The 17442-nt window shown below is 32.9% G+C and overlaps 1 protein-coding gene across 1 annotated transcript in view; it reads right to left on the bottom strand.

Moving 5' to 3' along the window:
- The window catches only part of DNAH8 (dynein axonemal heavy chain 8), a 108760-nt gene that overhangs the window by 27118 nt on the left and 64200 nt on the right, over positions 1–17442 (bottom strand). Inside the window, exons 54-69 of the mRNA XM_042815576.1 lie at positions 16840–16949; positions 16104–16267; positions 13982–14171; positions 13272–13394; positions 11689–11819; positions 11203–11356; positions 9920–10084; positions 9144–9370; positions 8641–8759; positions 6501–6604; positions 4698–4874; positions 3555–3722; positions 2671–2883; positions 1995–2132; positions 1510–1637; positions 244–415 (exon numbers count right to left, since the gene is read on the bottom strand). Of these exons, the coding sequence (XP_042671510.1) occupies positions 244–415; positions 1510–1637; positions 1995–2132; positions 2671–2883; positions 3555–3722; positions 4698–4874; positions 6501–6604; positions 8641–8759; positions 9144–9370; positions 9920–10084; positions 11203–11356; positions 11689–11819; positions 13272–13394; positions 13982–14171; positions 16104–16267; positions 16840–16949 (2483 nt within the window). The remainder of the gene's footprint in view (positions 1–243; positions 416–1509; positions 1638–1994; positions 2133–2670; positions 2884–3554; positions 3723–4697; positions 4875–6500; positions 6605–8640; positions 8760–9143; positions 9371–9919; positions 10085–11202; positions 11357–11688; positions 11820–13271; positions 13395–13981; positions 14172–16103; positions 16268–16839; positions 16950–17442) is intronic.

Here is a 17442-nt window from a genome sequence, read left to right as displayed (position 1 = left end):
CTTACTGGCAACTATCTAATTGCATAATACATAACTTGCTTATCTGCTTGTATCTAAACACTCCTCATTACTTAGATCTATAGTGGAAATTGCCACAAAAAATTGTTGGAAAACAACAAAACTACAATGCATGGCAATATCAGGGAACTATCATTCTGTTCCAGCTAAGCATAATGATGGCTAGCACCAAAAGAAGATGCTCACTGAGGTTAAAATGAAGTCTACTGATCACCAAGAACTTACAGTTGGTGGATCTACCAGCATAGAAATCAAGTTCAAGCTTTCAGAAAAGGGGATTTTATGGACTCTCATCTCTGCTTCCCATAAATCCTTAAGTAAAAGATTCCTGAAATTTTGATTAAAAGGTCCACAGTATGAAAGGAAACCTGTGCAAAGCAGTACATCTCCCACAAGTCTAGGAAAAAGAAAGAAAAAAAAAAAAGTGATGCACAATTTCATTTTCTTTTTATTTACATAAACAGCTTTTGAAACATACTAATATGAAGATTTCTGTTCCACATGCTTATTTAAGAAAAGAATTAGTGGTCTTTGAGAACAACAAATGGTTTATTTGTATTCTGATAAAATCTTCATTACAAAACTTAAGAGCAGAACTGTGCCAAAATATTATATTTATCCGTACAAAGAAAATGAGGCCAGAACTATTCCTTCTTTTTTTTTTTTTTTTTTTTAAATAAATGAATAAATTAATCTATTTCTTAAAAATGTGCCTGCAATATATTATTTATAAAAAAATAATACTTAATTCTCTTGGTATGAACAGACCCTCATAAAAAATGTCCAATTTTCTCATTCACAGAAATTCACAGAAACATTTCACAGAAAAATAATCCAAACTTTCAAGCTGTTTACTTTCAGCAGCCAATCTGACAGGTTTCCTGTTTTCTAGACAGCTCATGTACCTTTGGCTCATGGGTTGCTCAACATTGTGTCATTTGGAGTGGTACATGGTATGGACTCCAAGTTTCTTAGTTTCTTAAAACAAGGCCTACTGTGCTCCATGTTTTTCAACGCATGGAGTATAGGAGAAGAGATAATGTTTGGTTTCTGTAACTCCCTCTTTCATTCAAATATGCCATAACTTAATATCAAATAGGGAAATTTCTTTTTCTTCCTTATTCCTTCTCAGAGTCAGCCTTAGATCATCCCTACTTTCTGCCTATATTACTTTCCCAGTAATAGTGGCACAGGAAACAGTATCAGGGCAGAGGCAGCTGTAATACAAGCACATAACCTCTTCTGAAATGCATTCAAAAACATGAAGCATTGTTCTAAGTTTAAAAATACAAGCACTTAGTTACTCACAATTAATTATATGAGGAAAATTCAAATTTCAGGACAGTTCACTTGATTGTGTAATCATATAAAGATTTTTTAGGAGGAAAATGAAGCATAACTAATAAAGTTCTTAAATTGCTAACTCTACATTTTTCACAGGTAATTTGTTGCTTTTTTTTTTTTTTTTTTTTCTCTCTGATAAACTGATACCTGTTAATCTGAGATTTAAATTCTTTTCTTTTCTCTGTCCACCTAGTTTTCTCTCCGCTCAGTCCTTGTATAAGCGTAGAGGCTGCTTGCATCTTTCTTCTGCATGTTTCTGCATCATTCATTAAGTCCTAAAAATGAAAGAATATCCTATTTTATTTAATAATAAAATGGAATAATCTGAAGTAGTTATTGTGTATATATATATATGTATATATACACACATTCATCCTCTTATTACAGTTAAGTCAAATATTTAGAAGCCATTCTGAAGAGCTGCATGTGCCACTCTTGTCTAATATGTTCTTCCTATTCACAAGAAGAAGGAAATATGAGAGAGCACAGATTTAAATCTCTCTCTCTCTCTCTTTTTTTAATACATGAACCTCATCCATTAAGGTAGTAGGCTCTAAATGGATGTCTGTATCATTTCTTTTTGTGTAAGTTTTGAAGTAAGTAATTTCACAATGGAAATACTTGTATCTCACCATTTTCTCCTTCATTGCTGCATCAAACTTTGCCTGTACTTTGTCCAGTTCAGCTTGCTTTTCATCCAATTGCTCTTGAGCATTTGCTAATTCTGCATTAGCTACTTTCAGACGGCCTTCCTGTTTTGCCAAGTTAGCCTGCAAAGAAAGGAATATAAAAAAAATAGTATGAAATTTGAATGTTCTTTGATGAATTATTTTCAGCCGCTTAACTGGAAATCAGCAGTCAATAATATACTGAAATAATTTTATATTGATATTTATACAAATGCTAATTCCTTCATATATATAATTTAGATGCTACTCCTGTGTTTAACTCAAGGTCCTTACTTCTGATAAAAAATTTCTGTTTCAATGTTTATGAACATGTGAAAGAAAATGCATACTAAAGTAAAAATGACTCCTAAAATATTTTACTGTTTGGTTCCCACTACTGGAACTTAACTCCTTTACTCATGTAAGCCCCAAATCTCTTTAAAATGCCAACATTTAGGCAAGATATCAGTTGTTTCTTTCTGTACTTGTCATCCTTAGCCTCTACATTCTACAGGTAATTAAGTCTGAATGTGTTTATACATACATACATGTGTATATTGTATGTATATTAAATCCTACTACCATTAAAGTAAATGAAGTTAATTTACACAGAAAGCAAAATAAAGAGGTGATGAATTACCTTAAGAGGTAAGACATCCCTGTTAACACCATAAAATACTGCCATGGCTTGTGTCCAAGAGAGAAGACCTGCCACATTGCCACACACTTTTTTACCACTCTCCAGTGTATAGTCCTCCATGTTAAAGTAAGGCTGGAGTAATTCTACTGTCTCTTCATTGATTGTATCCTTAGGAAATTGCTGTAAACTCTGCAAGAACGGGCCGCTCATAAGCTACGGTAAAAAAAATAAAAAAGCAACATGGGATATTTGTCAACTCTTTACTCTTTACTACATACTCAATGCCTAAAAGGCTGTTCATTAGTGACTATGTTTAAAAAAATTTAAAATGTAAAGAATTGCAGAAGACATGGAAAAAAAAAAAAAAAAGAGCATTCAGAGAGAATTCCAGACTTTCCCAAGGACTTGGGCTAGGAATACTGAAATACAGAATAGGAAAAAACCTATTATCTCTTAATTGTATAGTTTTTCAAACAGCCTTGTAGCCTAGGAAAAAAAACAGAAGAAAAAAAAAGTCTAAATGTAAACCAGCAAAGAAAACAAGTGATACTTAAGAATTCTCATAGTTTATGTATGGCGACATACAAAGAACAAAAAACAATCACATTTTAAGTGAACGTTGGAAGGAAATAAATCTGCCATCGAGAATTCTTTCTCAGGTACGTCACATGGAACTGGACCAGCAAAATTCTCTGAGTGATTCACCTACAACCTGTAGTAGCCTTTGCATACTAGATGAATCTCAAAACCATGTTTACATTTTCACAAAGTTCTGTCCAAGTTTGAGCAAACAGCATTATAAATTCCCTGTTATTCAAGTTGCTATTTCTAACTTTTTTTAACATTTCTAGCATTTTCTAACATTTTTTAAAAACTCAACTTACTTTTAATGATTCTCCCCACGATGGTTTGCAGCAAGGCTTTTCTGGATCCATGGTAACAGGATCTAATTGCTTTTGGAATAGTATCAGACAGCAGTCCATGATCCTCATAATTAGATGAGGAGGTTTTGCCAGTTTTCTAACAGTAGCAATATCCACTGGTTTGATTGTCTGTTTAAAAATAAATAAATAAATAAATTAACACACTGCTGTCTCGTTACCATCATTCTATTTTCCTATTCAATACCTTGATTTTAATGTTTGTTTGACATTACTCTGAGGCAAGCTGTATAGAGAACACACATACACCCAAAACGACTCACTGGGTTTACTTTATTAAACTTCATAGTTTCATGACACTAATAATAAATATCAGACACAAGCATTTTCCCAATCCTAAAGACAGCAGTCAAAACTTAAATTTAAATAGATAGAACAGCAGCATTAACTTAATTTGACAATCAAAGTGACTGTAGAAGAGTATACTGTAAGATTGCAGAGGATTTAATTAAAAGCAGTTTACTTGGAAATATACTTGGACAGTATTTAGGATTTTTAAGGGTTAAGTGACACCAATTTATTCTGAGATGAATTGGGTGTTCTGTTGCTTTCTAAGTTATTATAGGTATGAGATTTTTTAAAATTCATTCCCTAGTACCATCACTGATATTACGCTTAGCTTAATAACAATTTATGTGATAATTCTAAATGACTCCAAACTTTGAAACTAACAAAGTAATTTATGTCTGAAAAATATAAGCATATCACTATCTATCTGGAAAATGTAGTTACAGACTCTGTACAGAATTCACAAGACAGTGCAAGACTCCCAAGTCCCTTAGACATAATGGTTTTTGGTGAACTATAACAGCCTTTCACTCCCCTTAAAGAGGAGAAAGGTATGAAAACACAAAACAAAACTGTAACTTCTGGAAAGATTTATGTCTCTGCATCTTCCTAATGACCAAATAATAGCAAATACTACAAAATATTCTCAGTGTTTTTAGAAGCATATTGTGAGTTCCATAAATACTTATCAGAGACGTGACCACCATGATAATAGTGTAAGTTAGTGTCAGCAGTCAAAACTGACAAACCAACAACATAAAAAGAAAAAAAAAAAAAAAAAAAAAAAAAATTATTCACATTCAGTGCAGCTTCTGCTTCTTCTAAGGCTGGTTTTGCTGCCTCCAGTTTACTTTCTGCTTTCATTTTTTCTACATCAATTTCATCCACAATTTTTTGTGCTTTATCCTTCACAGCTTGGACTTCGTTTTTTACTTTAGATGCAGCTTCAGCACTTACTTTGACTTCTGCTAGTACCTGGGATTGATAGTAAACACATAAAAAGTAGACATCAAAATGCTGGAACAAGTAAGTAAGGAACCTGACACGAGATAAAACAGATAAGGGCCTGTTACAGATGCATATATGAAGCTGACCCTACCTATGTATGGAATCAAATCTATCATTTACAGAATCCCAACAGAGAAATAATGGAGAAGTTTCCCAGCATTGGAATTGGAGTTGGATAGTCAAATTACTTTAATAATAGATAGAAGGCTCTTCAATGTCTTTTATAGCTACAGTGTTTTATCCTATGACGATTTTCATCTTCTTTGAAACTACTTTTTCAATGCAAACAATTCTTGCATTTTTTCACCATAATTCTGCAGATAAAGACAAAAATAATGCAGCTAATTTAACTAGTAGAGGATGGCAAACCAGCTTGATGAACAGTGAGCCTCCTCTCTTTTACTTTAGTCCAATATAACTAACTGTGAACTTGTGTAATTAAGGTATCCACATGTGCATTTGTTTCCTCAGTGCACATGCATTCAGTTCTATTTTATGTACAACACACAGTTGATTTTTATCAGGGTAAACTGTAGGGTCAAGATCAGCACTCTGAATGCATTTACAAAAACAAACTGTGTTCTTAAATACCTATGAGAAGAAATGATAGATAAAAACAAATGACTTTGTCTATCCAATTCTGAATCCTAGGGGGCTCACTATTAAGTGGAAAGAAGGTTAGAGAATATAAATAATATCACATTTTTCTGTTCTTTTATTGTTGGTCTGCAAATCTTCCACATCTTCAGCCTCATAAGCAGTATCCTACTGAAATAGCTGACAATCCAGAGGTTATGTAAAGAATTATTCTAAGACAGTTCTTTCAAAATGCAGATCAAATACAAATATTTAAAAAAGTGAGCCTTCCCAGCGTATCTATCATACTCTTGAAATCTAAGCTGTGTCAATTCATTCAATTCTGTCATTATTTTCTCTTACATGAGTAAAGGCCTTGAGGACAAAGAGTCCTTTAGCCATTGCTGGCCAACGGTTTGCTCCTAAGTGCATACTATACATGCACTGACAGAGTATTATGGAATCTTTCAGAAAACAGAATGTCTATAGTAATATTCAATTTACATTAGACCACCAATCTCATGAACGCATAAATATTTTGCTAATACGAAAATAAATATGAAACAAAACTGAAGGTGGATGAATTTTTAAAAGCAATTCCGAAATACTAAAGTGCTCTTACCATCTGTTAACTTCTTATCCACAAATAAGTGCTCTTATAACAATTCTATCATTTAATTACAATTTAATGACAATTTTATAAGTTAATAAACTTCAAACACACACAAACAAAAGCCTGTGAAACAAACAAAGAAAACGATATCTGATGCTTATAGGAGGGGAAAATGGGAGGAAAACAAAAAAGGCACTCAGTATTTGAATGTGTTCATGATCTTCCACCCAGTCAGTATAATCCCAACCTCCGCTGCAGTCTTAAAGTGCCTCACTTTCAGAAGTATGTGCTTTATCAACATGATGTGGACACAGAGGTCAAATCTTTTCAGACACATGCTTTCACTCCAGTATATAACGTGAGGTTGTCTGCTGCGTTTTGCTATTTAACACTTGAGTACTTACTTCATCTGCCTTGACAGATGCTACAGCAAGCTCCTTTTCCTTAACAGCCAGTTCCTTAGAGAGTTTAGCAACAGATTCACTGGCTTCCATCAGCTTAGACAGACCTGTAAGTAAAAGAGAAAAATAAGAAAAATGAGAACTATCAGTTTTTCTAATTACATAATGCAGTCTAACTCTGGATCCCAAATGCCTTTTTGCTCTCCTTTAGATTTGTGTGTAAGGGATAAAAAAATGGATGTAAGTGATCATACTAACATGATTGTGCCTTGTATTCATTTTTCATAGATACAAATTCAAAATGTACAAAATGATTGCAAATACTGTTAAGTCTTCAAAAAAAAAAGTCAAAACTTTTATGTTTGGTTTGTTGCAGCTGTATACAGTATTTAAAAGTGGTATACTGAAGATATATTGCGTCAAAAAACCACATGATGCAGTTAGATGCATTTCTAACATTTTATTGGGAAATGGCATAAGTATGCAGATTCATAATTGCCTTCTAGCTTCAAGAAAGAAGTGAAAAGAGGTTTCATGGATTCCATGATCAGCTATCTCTGTTTTTCCTTATTTGTGTTAAAAGACTGCCCACCCAAGGTGATGAAGCAGAAGAGATTTCTTATATCTTTCAAAATGTGTTACTTGTATTGACAGCACACATTTGCTGCGATCAAACCAGGGCATTTTCAGGAAAGCAGAACTGATCATGTAATTTTGTCACAATTTTGCTGCCTTACAAGTATTTTTAATTGTCCTAAACACCATAACATACAGAAAAAAGACGTCCTCTAAATCTCTTAGTATTAAGCAATGTGAGACTAAGGATATGGACATGTGAGATAGTAGATAAACAACCAATAAAGTTTTTGAGATCATTCTGTAGGATGCAGTAAACTGGAACATGTTTGGAGTCATGGATGACGAAGTGTTTCTGTGATTTTGTAATAAACCTTTTATATGCAAATGAAAACATTCAGATTTTTTTCTAACTGTTATGAGTGGTGCCCATAAACTGATAGAAATGACTTTCTGGGCATCGATAATAGGAGATGCTGCACAGAAGACAAAGATGGTCATCTGAACAAGATCCTTTTGTTTTGAAGACTACACAAGGTATTTTCACATATGTACACATATACACACAAATTAACAAAAAACAAAAACAAACAAACAACCACCAACTCAAATCATCAGGGCTCCCAGATTTAAATGCCATTAGCAGGGTTCATTATAATGCTTCCTATGATTTCTAAAACTGAACTGTGCAGGGAAATGTGCATTACGTCAAAACGTCGTGGTTCACTTACTTGTCTATGGACCACTCTGATTCAGCAGTCAGTGAATAAAACACCCACACATGCTTACTCTATTCTTCATTCTCATCAAAACCTGTGTTTGTTTGTTAGAAAAATCTTACTATGTATATGTTTTCTCTGTTCTGATAAATTAGAGTACCTTTCTCTATCAAGTTGTCTAAACTGTTCCATTGTAGAACTAGAAAAATATGTCTAAAGGCATACAGAAAACTGAAACTGTATTATGAACCCAGTAAGTACTATTATAAGTGGAAAATTCGATCACTTCAAACAAATATTCAAAATTAAAAGAACATGTAAGTCACCCTTTCCTGTATTTCAGATCTGTATTTAGAAAATGACCACACATAAGAGCTGCTCATTGCACAGCAGAAATCTTAAATAAATCAACCATGAAGCAATTAGATTGTATAGAAAGGATTTCATAGACAAGTTGAGATCTGGACCAGATGATCTTTGAGGGTCCTTTCCAAGTTAAATGATTCTATGAAGTCCAGAAATAAATTAACAACAGCCTCTCTACTAGAGGAAATCAGGTGCTCCCTTAGACCATGTCCTATTTTCTATTAAAAATGGTAAAATGGAAGTACTAAAGTTTAATAAAATGCTGTGATGGATGATTAAATCGACGAGTTCTTTGAGGCATTCTTTTAAGGGAGTTATTTTGTTCTGTGATACGTGAAGGGCTCAGAAGTGGTTCTCACCAGCTACTAGTTCAGGACTGTGATTAACAGAAATGATTCTAAGTGATCATTGATGAAGATGCTTAATATTAAAAATACAGATCATTTGAGAAAAACATGGAAATACACCTTCATTTATCTTACCAATTTGCATACGTTCAGCTTGTTCATTAATACTTGCTAACTTTTCAGCATAAACATCTTTGTAGCCATTGATGAAGGAGAGATAAGATTTAGGTGTTACGTGAGCTCTTCTTCGATACCTAAAATAAGGTATATTGGCAGCATGAACTTCATATATATTTTTGATATATACAGCAATTTGATTACTTGCAGTGAAATGGAATGTTACATAAAACAAGCATTCAATGCTCTTCTTCTTTGCAATATAAAGTCCTATTTCCAATTTAATTATTAAATTGTTTTTATCCACATAAACATTAAAGACTGATTAATAGCAGGAATGAAGATAATGAATTTGCAACATAATAGTACTTTACATGGCCTTTTCATATATTGTTTTAGAAGATTCATTTTAATATTGGCCTTAAAATACAGTTACTGAATCTTACAAATACAATGAGTTACAAAACAGTATCAGAAGCAATACATTTGAGATTGATTTTCACATTTGTTTAAAAAATTACCTTTGGAAATAATTCTCACAGCTTTCTGAAACTATATCATGAAAGAGACCCATGGTTTCTACTACTTGTGTTTTCACTGTTGCAGAGCAGACCATATTAAATTCTGAAAGAAAATAACTGGCTACAGCTATGAGAGCCTCCTTGGGCCATCGACTGAACCAATCCATGGTGCACCCTGAGATGAGACCAGGAAATTTCAAAGAACGTGCACGGAACTTCTCACCAACCTACGCAGAAAAACACTGTCAGTTTATGATACAATATCTAAATTAGGTTAATCAAAATGCTTGATGCATATGAACAACTAAATAGACTACATTTTTTCATGCTCATTTTCCACATCGTTTTTTCTTTTAGATATTTTGTTACATTTGCAACATTCAGTATTTTACGAAATTTGAAAAAGAGTACAAGTATGAATGTCTCAATATTTCAAAATTTCAATTAACGTATTTTCATTTCCATGAAAATGAGTAACAAGAAAAAATTTCATAAAGTTGCATACACTGATCTGTAAAAGAAAAGAATATGTCAGGAGGGAAAAATGAAAATCAATTTAACATGTAAAAAATGACTGAATTTTCACGTATTTGCTTTTAAGTTCTGACAACTGCACTATTATTTCTAATGTATCAGCAATTATAATCCAGACTTCACTAATCTTATCATGTGTCTTTAAATCTCCCTAAAAATATAAACCTTGAATAATCCTGTCATAAATTCCAGGATATTTTGCTAATGGAAATAAAGAAGACAGATATAAAGAAAATACTTACAGGAGAAAAGCAGAGGACAACGTGCAAGTTCTTCTTTGCCCGAGTTAAAAAATACTCATACAGGTTATCAAAGGTAGGAGGACACCGAGGCATCTCTTTTTTCATCAGTGGTATTAATCCTTGGGTGATTTCATCCAACTCATCACGAGCAAATAAATTAGAAATCTTCATATAAAATTAAAAGTGATAATAAAAGAAACAGCACTGATTTAGTTTTTTTCTCTTCTCTGTGCATACTCACAGTTTAGACGTAGTAAAAAACAAATCTGTGATTTAGATTTCATTCAACTCCATTAAGAACGAGAAATTCTAACTCAAAAAGCGCTACGGTTTAATCCAGCAGACAGCTCAGCAACAAACAGCTGTTTGCTCACTCCCTGCTTTCCCAGTGGGATGGGGAAGAGTTTTGGGGGAAAAAAGGAAGAACTCAGATTAAACAAAAAATAAGACAAAAAATGTAGAAAAAAAAAAAAATAAAATAATTGAAAATTCCTATTTTAAAAAGATGCATAAAAAGGTATTTTGTAATATATATACACACATATACACTCTCTCTCTCTCTCTATATATATATATAGAGAGATATATTTGGGTTTTTTCTGTGCACTGTTCTTTTTTCCTACATAGATTTCCCGGATAATTCGAACCCCGTATGGCAATGCTTATTATATAAGCTCTCTCTATATATATATAAGCTCTCTATATATATATATAGAGAGAGAGAGAGAGAACATGTATGTGTATGTGTATATGTGTATGAGTAGGTCCACAAGTAATGTCTCCTATTTTATCATGTTGGTTCATGATATCAGTGGCAGGTGGTGGTGGTGGTACAGCAGTAGAGATTGAACCTACTTAACAATATTCCATTACACATCATTGCTGTGTGACAGATGGCAGCAGAGGGGCAGTCTGACAGAATGGCATCTGACATAGAAGTGCTTTTGAAGCAATGATGTGTTGGTGAATTCCTCCATGCAGAAAAAATTGCACCCACTGGCATTCACTGACACTTGCTGAACACTTATGGAGACCAAACAGTGGATGTGAGCACAGTGAAGCTATGAGTGGTGTGTTTCACCTGTGGTGACAGTGACAGGGGGTCACCTCTGCTACCAAAAATGTACAATTAACGGTGTTGACTGTGTTGAAAAACAGTGTTTTGTAGCTGAGAATATGCTCTATCAAAATCGTTGTGGTCTTGTATCTGTTGTAGTTTCCATGGAAACAAATACAGGCACTACTTCTGGAGCAACCTACGTTGTCACAATGAATCTCCTTACCTCTCCTGAAGACAGAAGATTATTAATGTATTCCAAAAATGCCTCCTCTTTTATTTCATTATCAGTGAAAATAAAAGTGATGCCTTGTCCCTCTGCTCCAGCTGTTCTATACAGCAATTTTAAATCATCTGACAGATTGCTTACGTTATATGATCTATAAAGAATAAGAAACATGATCTGTTAGTTCAAAACAGAGAATACTGCTATTTTCAGATTACATTGTTTTATAAATGATAGCACAAACACCTTTTGTATATAAATCTGTATATTTTTGCTCAGGAATAGGTACACATGGTACAGCTTTTTGAACTCAAAACTTTGTTCAATATTGCATATAAACCATATATATACACATGTATATTTTTTAATTTCCATTTTTGGTTGGTCACAAAATGAAAAAAATAAGCTGTTAAAAACATACAGTTATGACTATGTAAAGAGAACAAATAGCATAAATTGCATCTACATATTTCTTGCATTTCTTACCTGGTTAAAGTAATTTGAAATATTTTATAGCCAGCAATATAGGAAGCCAACCTTGAAAGACTCTGTTTTCCAGAACCGCCAACTCCAACAAGTAAAGCATTGCCATACGGGGTTCGAATTATCCGGGAAATCTATGTAGGAAAAAAGAACAGTGCACAGAAAAAACCCAAAACATGAATTTGAAAAACTAACAATCTGTTATACAAAACAATTCATGTAGTAGAATACAATGTAAAGATTATTATCAGGACTGTGAGTTTTGATGAAAATTTTTCCTCGCAGAAGAACAATTTCATATTCTTTAGGCATTTTGTGGAACTGAAATAAAGGAATTCTCACATAACTCTATAGAATGGTTATAATTAGAGGTACACATAGGATTTAAATACATAAATGTAGTCTCTTTAAGGTATGTTGAATGTACCGTACTTAAAAATACAAATTAAAAAAACTATTTAGAGGAATGAAAGCTACATTAATTTTAAGAGTTTGAAATACTTGATATTTTTGCTGAAGAAAATAATTTGTTCATGACCATCTATTTTATCTACTTTCTATCTTTTTCTTAAGTAATTTCTGTAACAATTTTCTCAGATACAAAACTTACTATTCTACTGTGGTTTTTTTGTTTGTTTGGTTGTTTTTTTTGTGCAAGTTTCTTTTTTCTTCTGAGAACTTGTCTGTATACATCACATCTGTCTTGGATTTGTTATATGGCAGCGAACTATCACTCTTGAATACTATAGTTTGCTTCATGGATTACATACAGCTTTTGAATTCTATTGATCTGTTCCTTAAAAGAATTTTTAGTTTTGTATGCAGTTCCCTCTGAGTGTATGCACATTTAGACTTCTATTTCAATATCATTATGAGTGTAACAAAAATCTATTGCCACAATAATCACAACAGTGCCTTTCTACTGCACACACGCATATCCCAGATATTCTGGTTAAAACTTGCCAATGGAAATGGAGATTCAAAGACTTACAACATCTTCTGAAATTTACCTAGCACTACATTGAAAGAATCTAAAAATAAAATGTTTATTTCTACCCAAATTTCAAAGATAAATAAGTCATTTAATTCTCTGGAGATTAACGAGAGAAGAATAAAACTTCTCTTTTTCTGTTTTGGTTTCAAAGTTGCTTCCACAATTACTTTGGCAAACATATCACCAAGTTCACACATTTCTGAAACAACACAACTTCTTAAACCAGAGGCACCATGCTTCCAACAAAGCACATGCTAAGCTTTTTTTTTAAAGCTAACTTTAATTTTGACTTCAAATGAGTTCTTCCCTTATGTCTTGCTTTCTGAATAGGGGTTCAATTTTTTTTTATTTTTTTTTATTTTTTTTTTTTTTTTTGCCATCTGAGACTTTCTTCTACCCTACAACTTTCTACTGCAGCTCATATTTACGCCTCTTTTCTTGTTTCTCATCCAATCAGACTCTACCTCACATTGTTTTCATCACGTCAGGTACATATCCCCTTGAAGTGCCTTCTGAATCCTTAAAGATTAAAGAGCACTGTATATTAACTATATATATAGTTAAGCTAGTTAAAAAGTAAAAAATCCCAAACCTTAATAATATGCGTCATCGCATCCTTAAAAAACACCAAGTCAAGAAACGATCCTCTAATGTAATCATTGTATTGCCTTTGATACATTTGCAATTTTTCACAAAGAAACTCAAAGCTTGGAATCTGAAAGATTAAAAATAAGTTTAAAAAAAATAAATCAGTAATAACATTAGCAAACAACATTAGCAAATAACATTAGCAAACAACATTAGCACATTCCTTCAGAATTTAAAACCCTGCTGGCATTTTCATGCTCTAACATGAGTTCATATTTTAGTCACACATAATGAAATTATCCTTTTAAATCACTTCAGTGCATGTGCCTGTGTGTAAGCAGAATTCGTCACACGCTGTAAGAAAAAAAATAGGGGCAAGGAATGTAGGAATGAAAAAGCTACCTTTATACGGACTGGAATGGACTGCCCAGGGAGGTGGTGGAATCACCGACCCTGGGGGTGTTCAAGGAAAGGCTGGATGTTGTGTTGATGGACATGGTTTAGTAGGAGCTGTTGGGAATAGGTGAACGGTTGGACTGGGTGATCTTTTAGGTCTTTTCCAACCTTGGTGATTCTATGATTCTATGATATGGTAGGTATAGACAAACGTGCTGCAGATATTCAGCAAAACTTTCTGTATGATACGAATTTGGCAACATAACATACTTTAAAGGAAAACTACAGTGCTGAATATTTTGGTGTAAAATGAAATACCTCCTCATAAACTTTTGGTGCTTCAAACACAAAATCTTCTGGTTCATCACCCGTTGGTTCAGGTACATCCCGCAGAAAATCAACAAAATATGGCTCTGTTTGAGGAACTGATACACCTGTACCCACATATTCTTCTATTGCTTTTGTAATAGTTTTATCAAACCAGGTTATATCCTCAGTGGTAATAAATCTAAAAGTAATAGATAAGCCTAATTAAAAAAAAAACTTGAGTAAGAAGAAAAGCGGATAATTAAATACTAAAAAACAAACAAACAAACAAAAAACACCAAAACTTTTTAACATTTCACTGGAAAATACATAGTAGGCAATAGCTACCAAAATGATAAGGCAATATTCACAGAAATTAAGCACTTTCATGTTCCACAGGTACAACATTCAATCATTAGAACAGAGGAAAACAAATCTCTGCATTTTACCAAGAACTATGTAAAGACAAACCACTTAATTTCTCAGATGAAAAGGTTTGAATTGTTCCAAAATAACCATGGCTAAGATTCCCTTACATTCTTTTGACCAGCAGTGGAATAGCACAATTTATGTTATTACCATGCTGTCAGTGAAATCGCAATGAAACAAAGAATAGTGAAAGTCAGCTGAAAACTCTCGATTTATATTTTTTATTTCATTTCAAGAATATAACTTGAAAAATGATGGATAAGATTCCTTTTTAGATTTCTCATCTGCATTTTCTGAACTCAGTATTTGTATATAAGGTGAGAAAGCAAGCAGGGTTTCCAAATTAGAGCTCCTCTGGGATATCTGAGCTCATCATATACAGCAATAACTTCAGTCTGTGAATGCATCTTCCTTCAAAAAATAAGAAAGCATCTGCAAAATGATTCAGAGTTTCCATGAAAGAAGAAGTGGAATTCTAGAGGATATGGGAAAGGATGGTAATTAAAAGTGGTTGACTGTGATCTGTGTTCTGCCTGAAACTGTTCCTAGCATTTACCTAGAAAGGTAAGGACAGTTCTTTCTTATACCAATTTCAAGCATGTGTGATTTCAAAGCTTTACTTATCTTCCTTGTTTTATTTCTGCTTCAAATTGAGTACACGTTGAAGTCCATATACCAAAGTATAATTATAATGATTTTACCTCATCTCTCTTATAAGAAGTTCTGTCTCCGTTTTCTTAAGACAATTGGTTTGTATCATTGCTCTTTCCTTGGAAGGTTACTGGAGTAACAGTTATTAAGACTGACTGTGCCATGGTTATGTTATTTGCCTGCTACAGCACTGAATCATTTGCATCAGACTGCACATACTTGACATTTTAAAATAAACTCAATTTTAGACTTCTACAACTGTCTTCACACAGAAAAAATTCACTGAAAAAAGTCATGGCAGGTAATTGTTAAGTATCGCCATTTCATGGCCTCCAGGTTTAATTTAAAGCAAAGTCAGCATAACATGCTCTTTTGTGCCTTGCTTTCAGTTTATAAAGTAAATTCAATGTAATAAAATCATTGATAGGTATTTTGAAAAGTAAATATTTAACTTCAATATTTTAATTAGAAAGCCTGCATTTTGTAAAAAATGTGAAGGCTGTTCCTCAGGCCATCAGAAAGTAAAATAATTAGGTTACTTAAAATCAACAGTAGTTGTGGATATATGTTGCTTTTTACATGCAGCTACCTTACCTCTGAAATTTCACAGAAAATTGAGACATTGTAGAAAAAAAAATTACTGAACCTTTAACACACTGTGCTGATAACTATCTGTTTCATGAATCATTTAAAGGAGTTTTTGATGAGAATGACTATTTTTCAATCATAAGCTTGTGATGATTACTTTTTCCAATGAAAAGATCAAAGCAATTTCATATTATTGTCTGTGGGCCACAGTGTCAAATTAGATACTGTACAATCCTCTTTTATTTTTTTTCAAAAAGAGACTGGATGATAACCTATTAGCAGAGAACATGACATCTGTTGGGATTACACCATACAGCAGAGACTGTGCAAAATAAGAGAACATTTTTCATATTTGCCTAATTACATTTATCTTGTTAAATAATCATAGGGGTATGAGCATAAAATGAAGTGAAAGGAAAATGAAAATGAAACCTAAGTGAAACATAAAATGATACAGTTATGATACCTGTCAGCAATTACTCTAGTACATTCATGTTTAAAAAGTGCTAGAAGGATCGTTGTGTTCGTGCATTCTTCTGCCTTTATAGTTAACATCCCTTGCCAAATTCTAGAAAGGTCTCGAAGGTTGAAGATATAGTGGAATTTAGATGGTGTAGGCAGCATCTTTGTCTAAAGAAAAGTATTGTTAATATTCAAAATAAGTAATATTTACAATGAAATGAGCATACCATAAATTATACATTTATAAATAATTATGTACTTACTAAAATAACAAAACCACTAATTTTCTCATGTACTACTCTGGGCAAACTGTTTCTAAGAAGTCATCTAAAAATATCTGATCTGTTTGGAAGCAGGATCTAGCACTTATAATGTGTGATTATCTCATACGTTGCTTTGGGCTTTAGAAATTAAAAATGATAAAGAATAAAGAATTTCACACTCTGTTGCCAAGTTATAGTGATTAAAGCTTTGGATAACATGAAAAACTCTGAGAACGAATGAAATGATACAATCATTCATTTGTCATATGTACTTACATCTGGTATTTTCCAGATTCTTTCTCCAACAGTTATTCTTAAGGGGTATGAGCTCAGATGAGATAAATAAAATCATACATTGGTTTGATCGGGAAGGGACCTTAAAGATCATTTAGCTCCCCCCTTGCTATGGGCAGGGGCACCTTCCTGTAGACTAGATTAGCATACTGATGACGATAAAGCTTTCTCTGTAATTCATACCTTTGTCCACTGCCACAATATTCTACCTGTTGGGACCAATTTTTTCACCATATCAGATACTTCAGAACTAAAGTTTCTACATGAATGAAAATACCCACATCCAATAACACCTGAAAAGATGAAATGAAATACATAATTAATCTCGGGGTGCACGATGTAATAATTTTATTTGGAAGCAACATTAAAAAACAAATTTTAAATTAATTTGCTTTTGAATTACGGATGAAATAATATTGTCTCTCTTATCCATGGCTTTTCTGAACTGGTGTAGAAACAATTGGAGTCAAATGTACTGTCAAAAGAACTTTAGGAACAGAAGTTTGTTCAGACAATGCATATGTATTACATATTAAGATTATGAGCAGTGCTCATAATCTTTCAGAAAATCAATTATTTTCTTAGCAACTATTTTTTGCGTCTAAAATCAGAAAGGTAAGCATTAAGAGGGATTAATTTCTGTTCCATGGCAGTATTTTGTTATAATACATCTTCAGTTGTTTCAATGGAAGTAGTCTGTATTTGCATGAGATGAAAATAGACAACGTACTTTTACACATTTTAAAGAAATTATTAAAAAAAAAAAAAAAAAAAAAAAAAAAAAAA

Source organism: Centrocercus urophasianus, unplaced genomic scaffold (genome assembly GCF_019232065.1).
Source record: "Centrocercus urophasianus isolate 14NV4802_14NV808 unplaced genomic scaffold, USGS_Curo_1.0 seq_10, whole genome shotgun sequence".
Classification (NCBI taxonomy): domain Eukaryota; kingdom Metazoa; phylum Chordata; class Aves; order Galliformes; family Phasianidae; genus Centrocercus; species Centrocercus urophasianus.
Note: the sequence above shows the minus strand (reverse complement) of the source record. Positions and strands in the feature narration are given on the sequence as shown.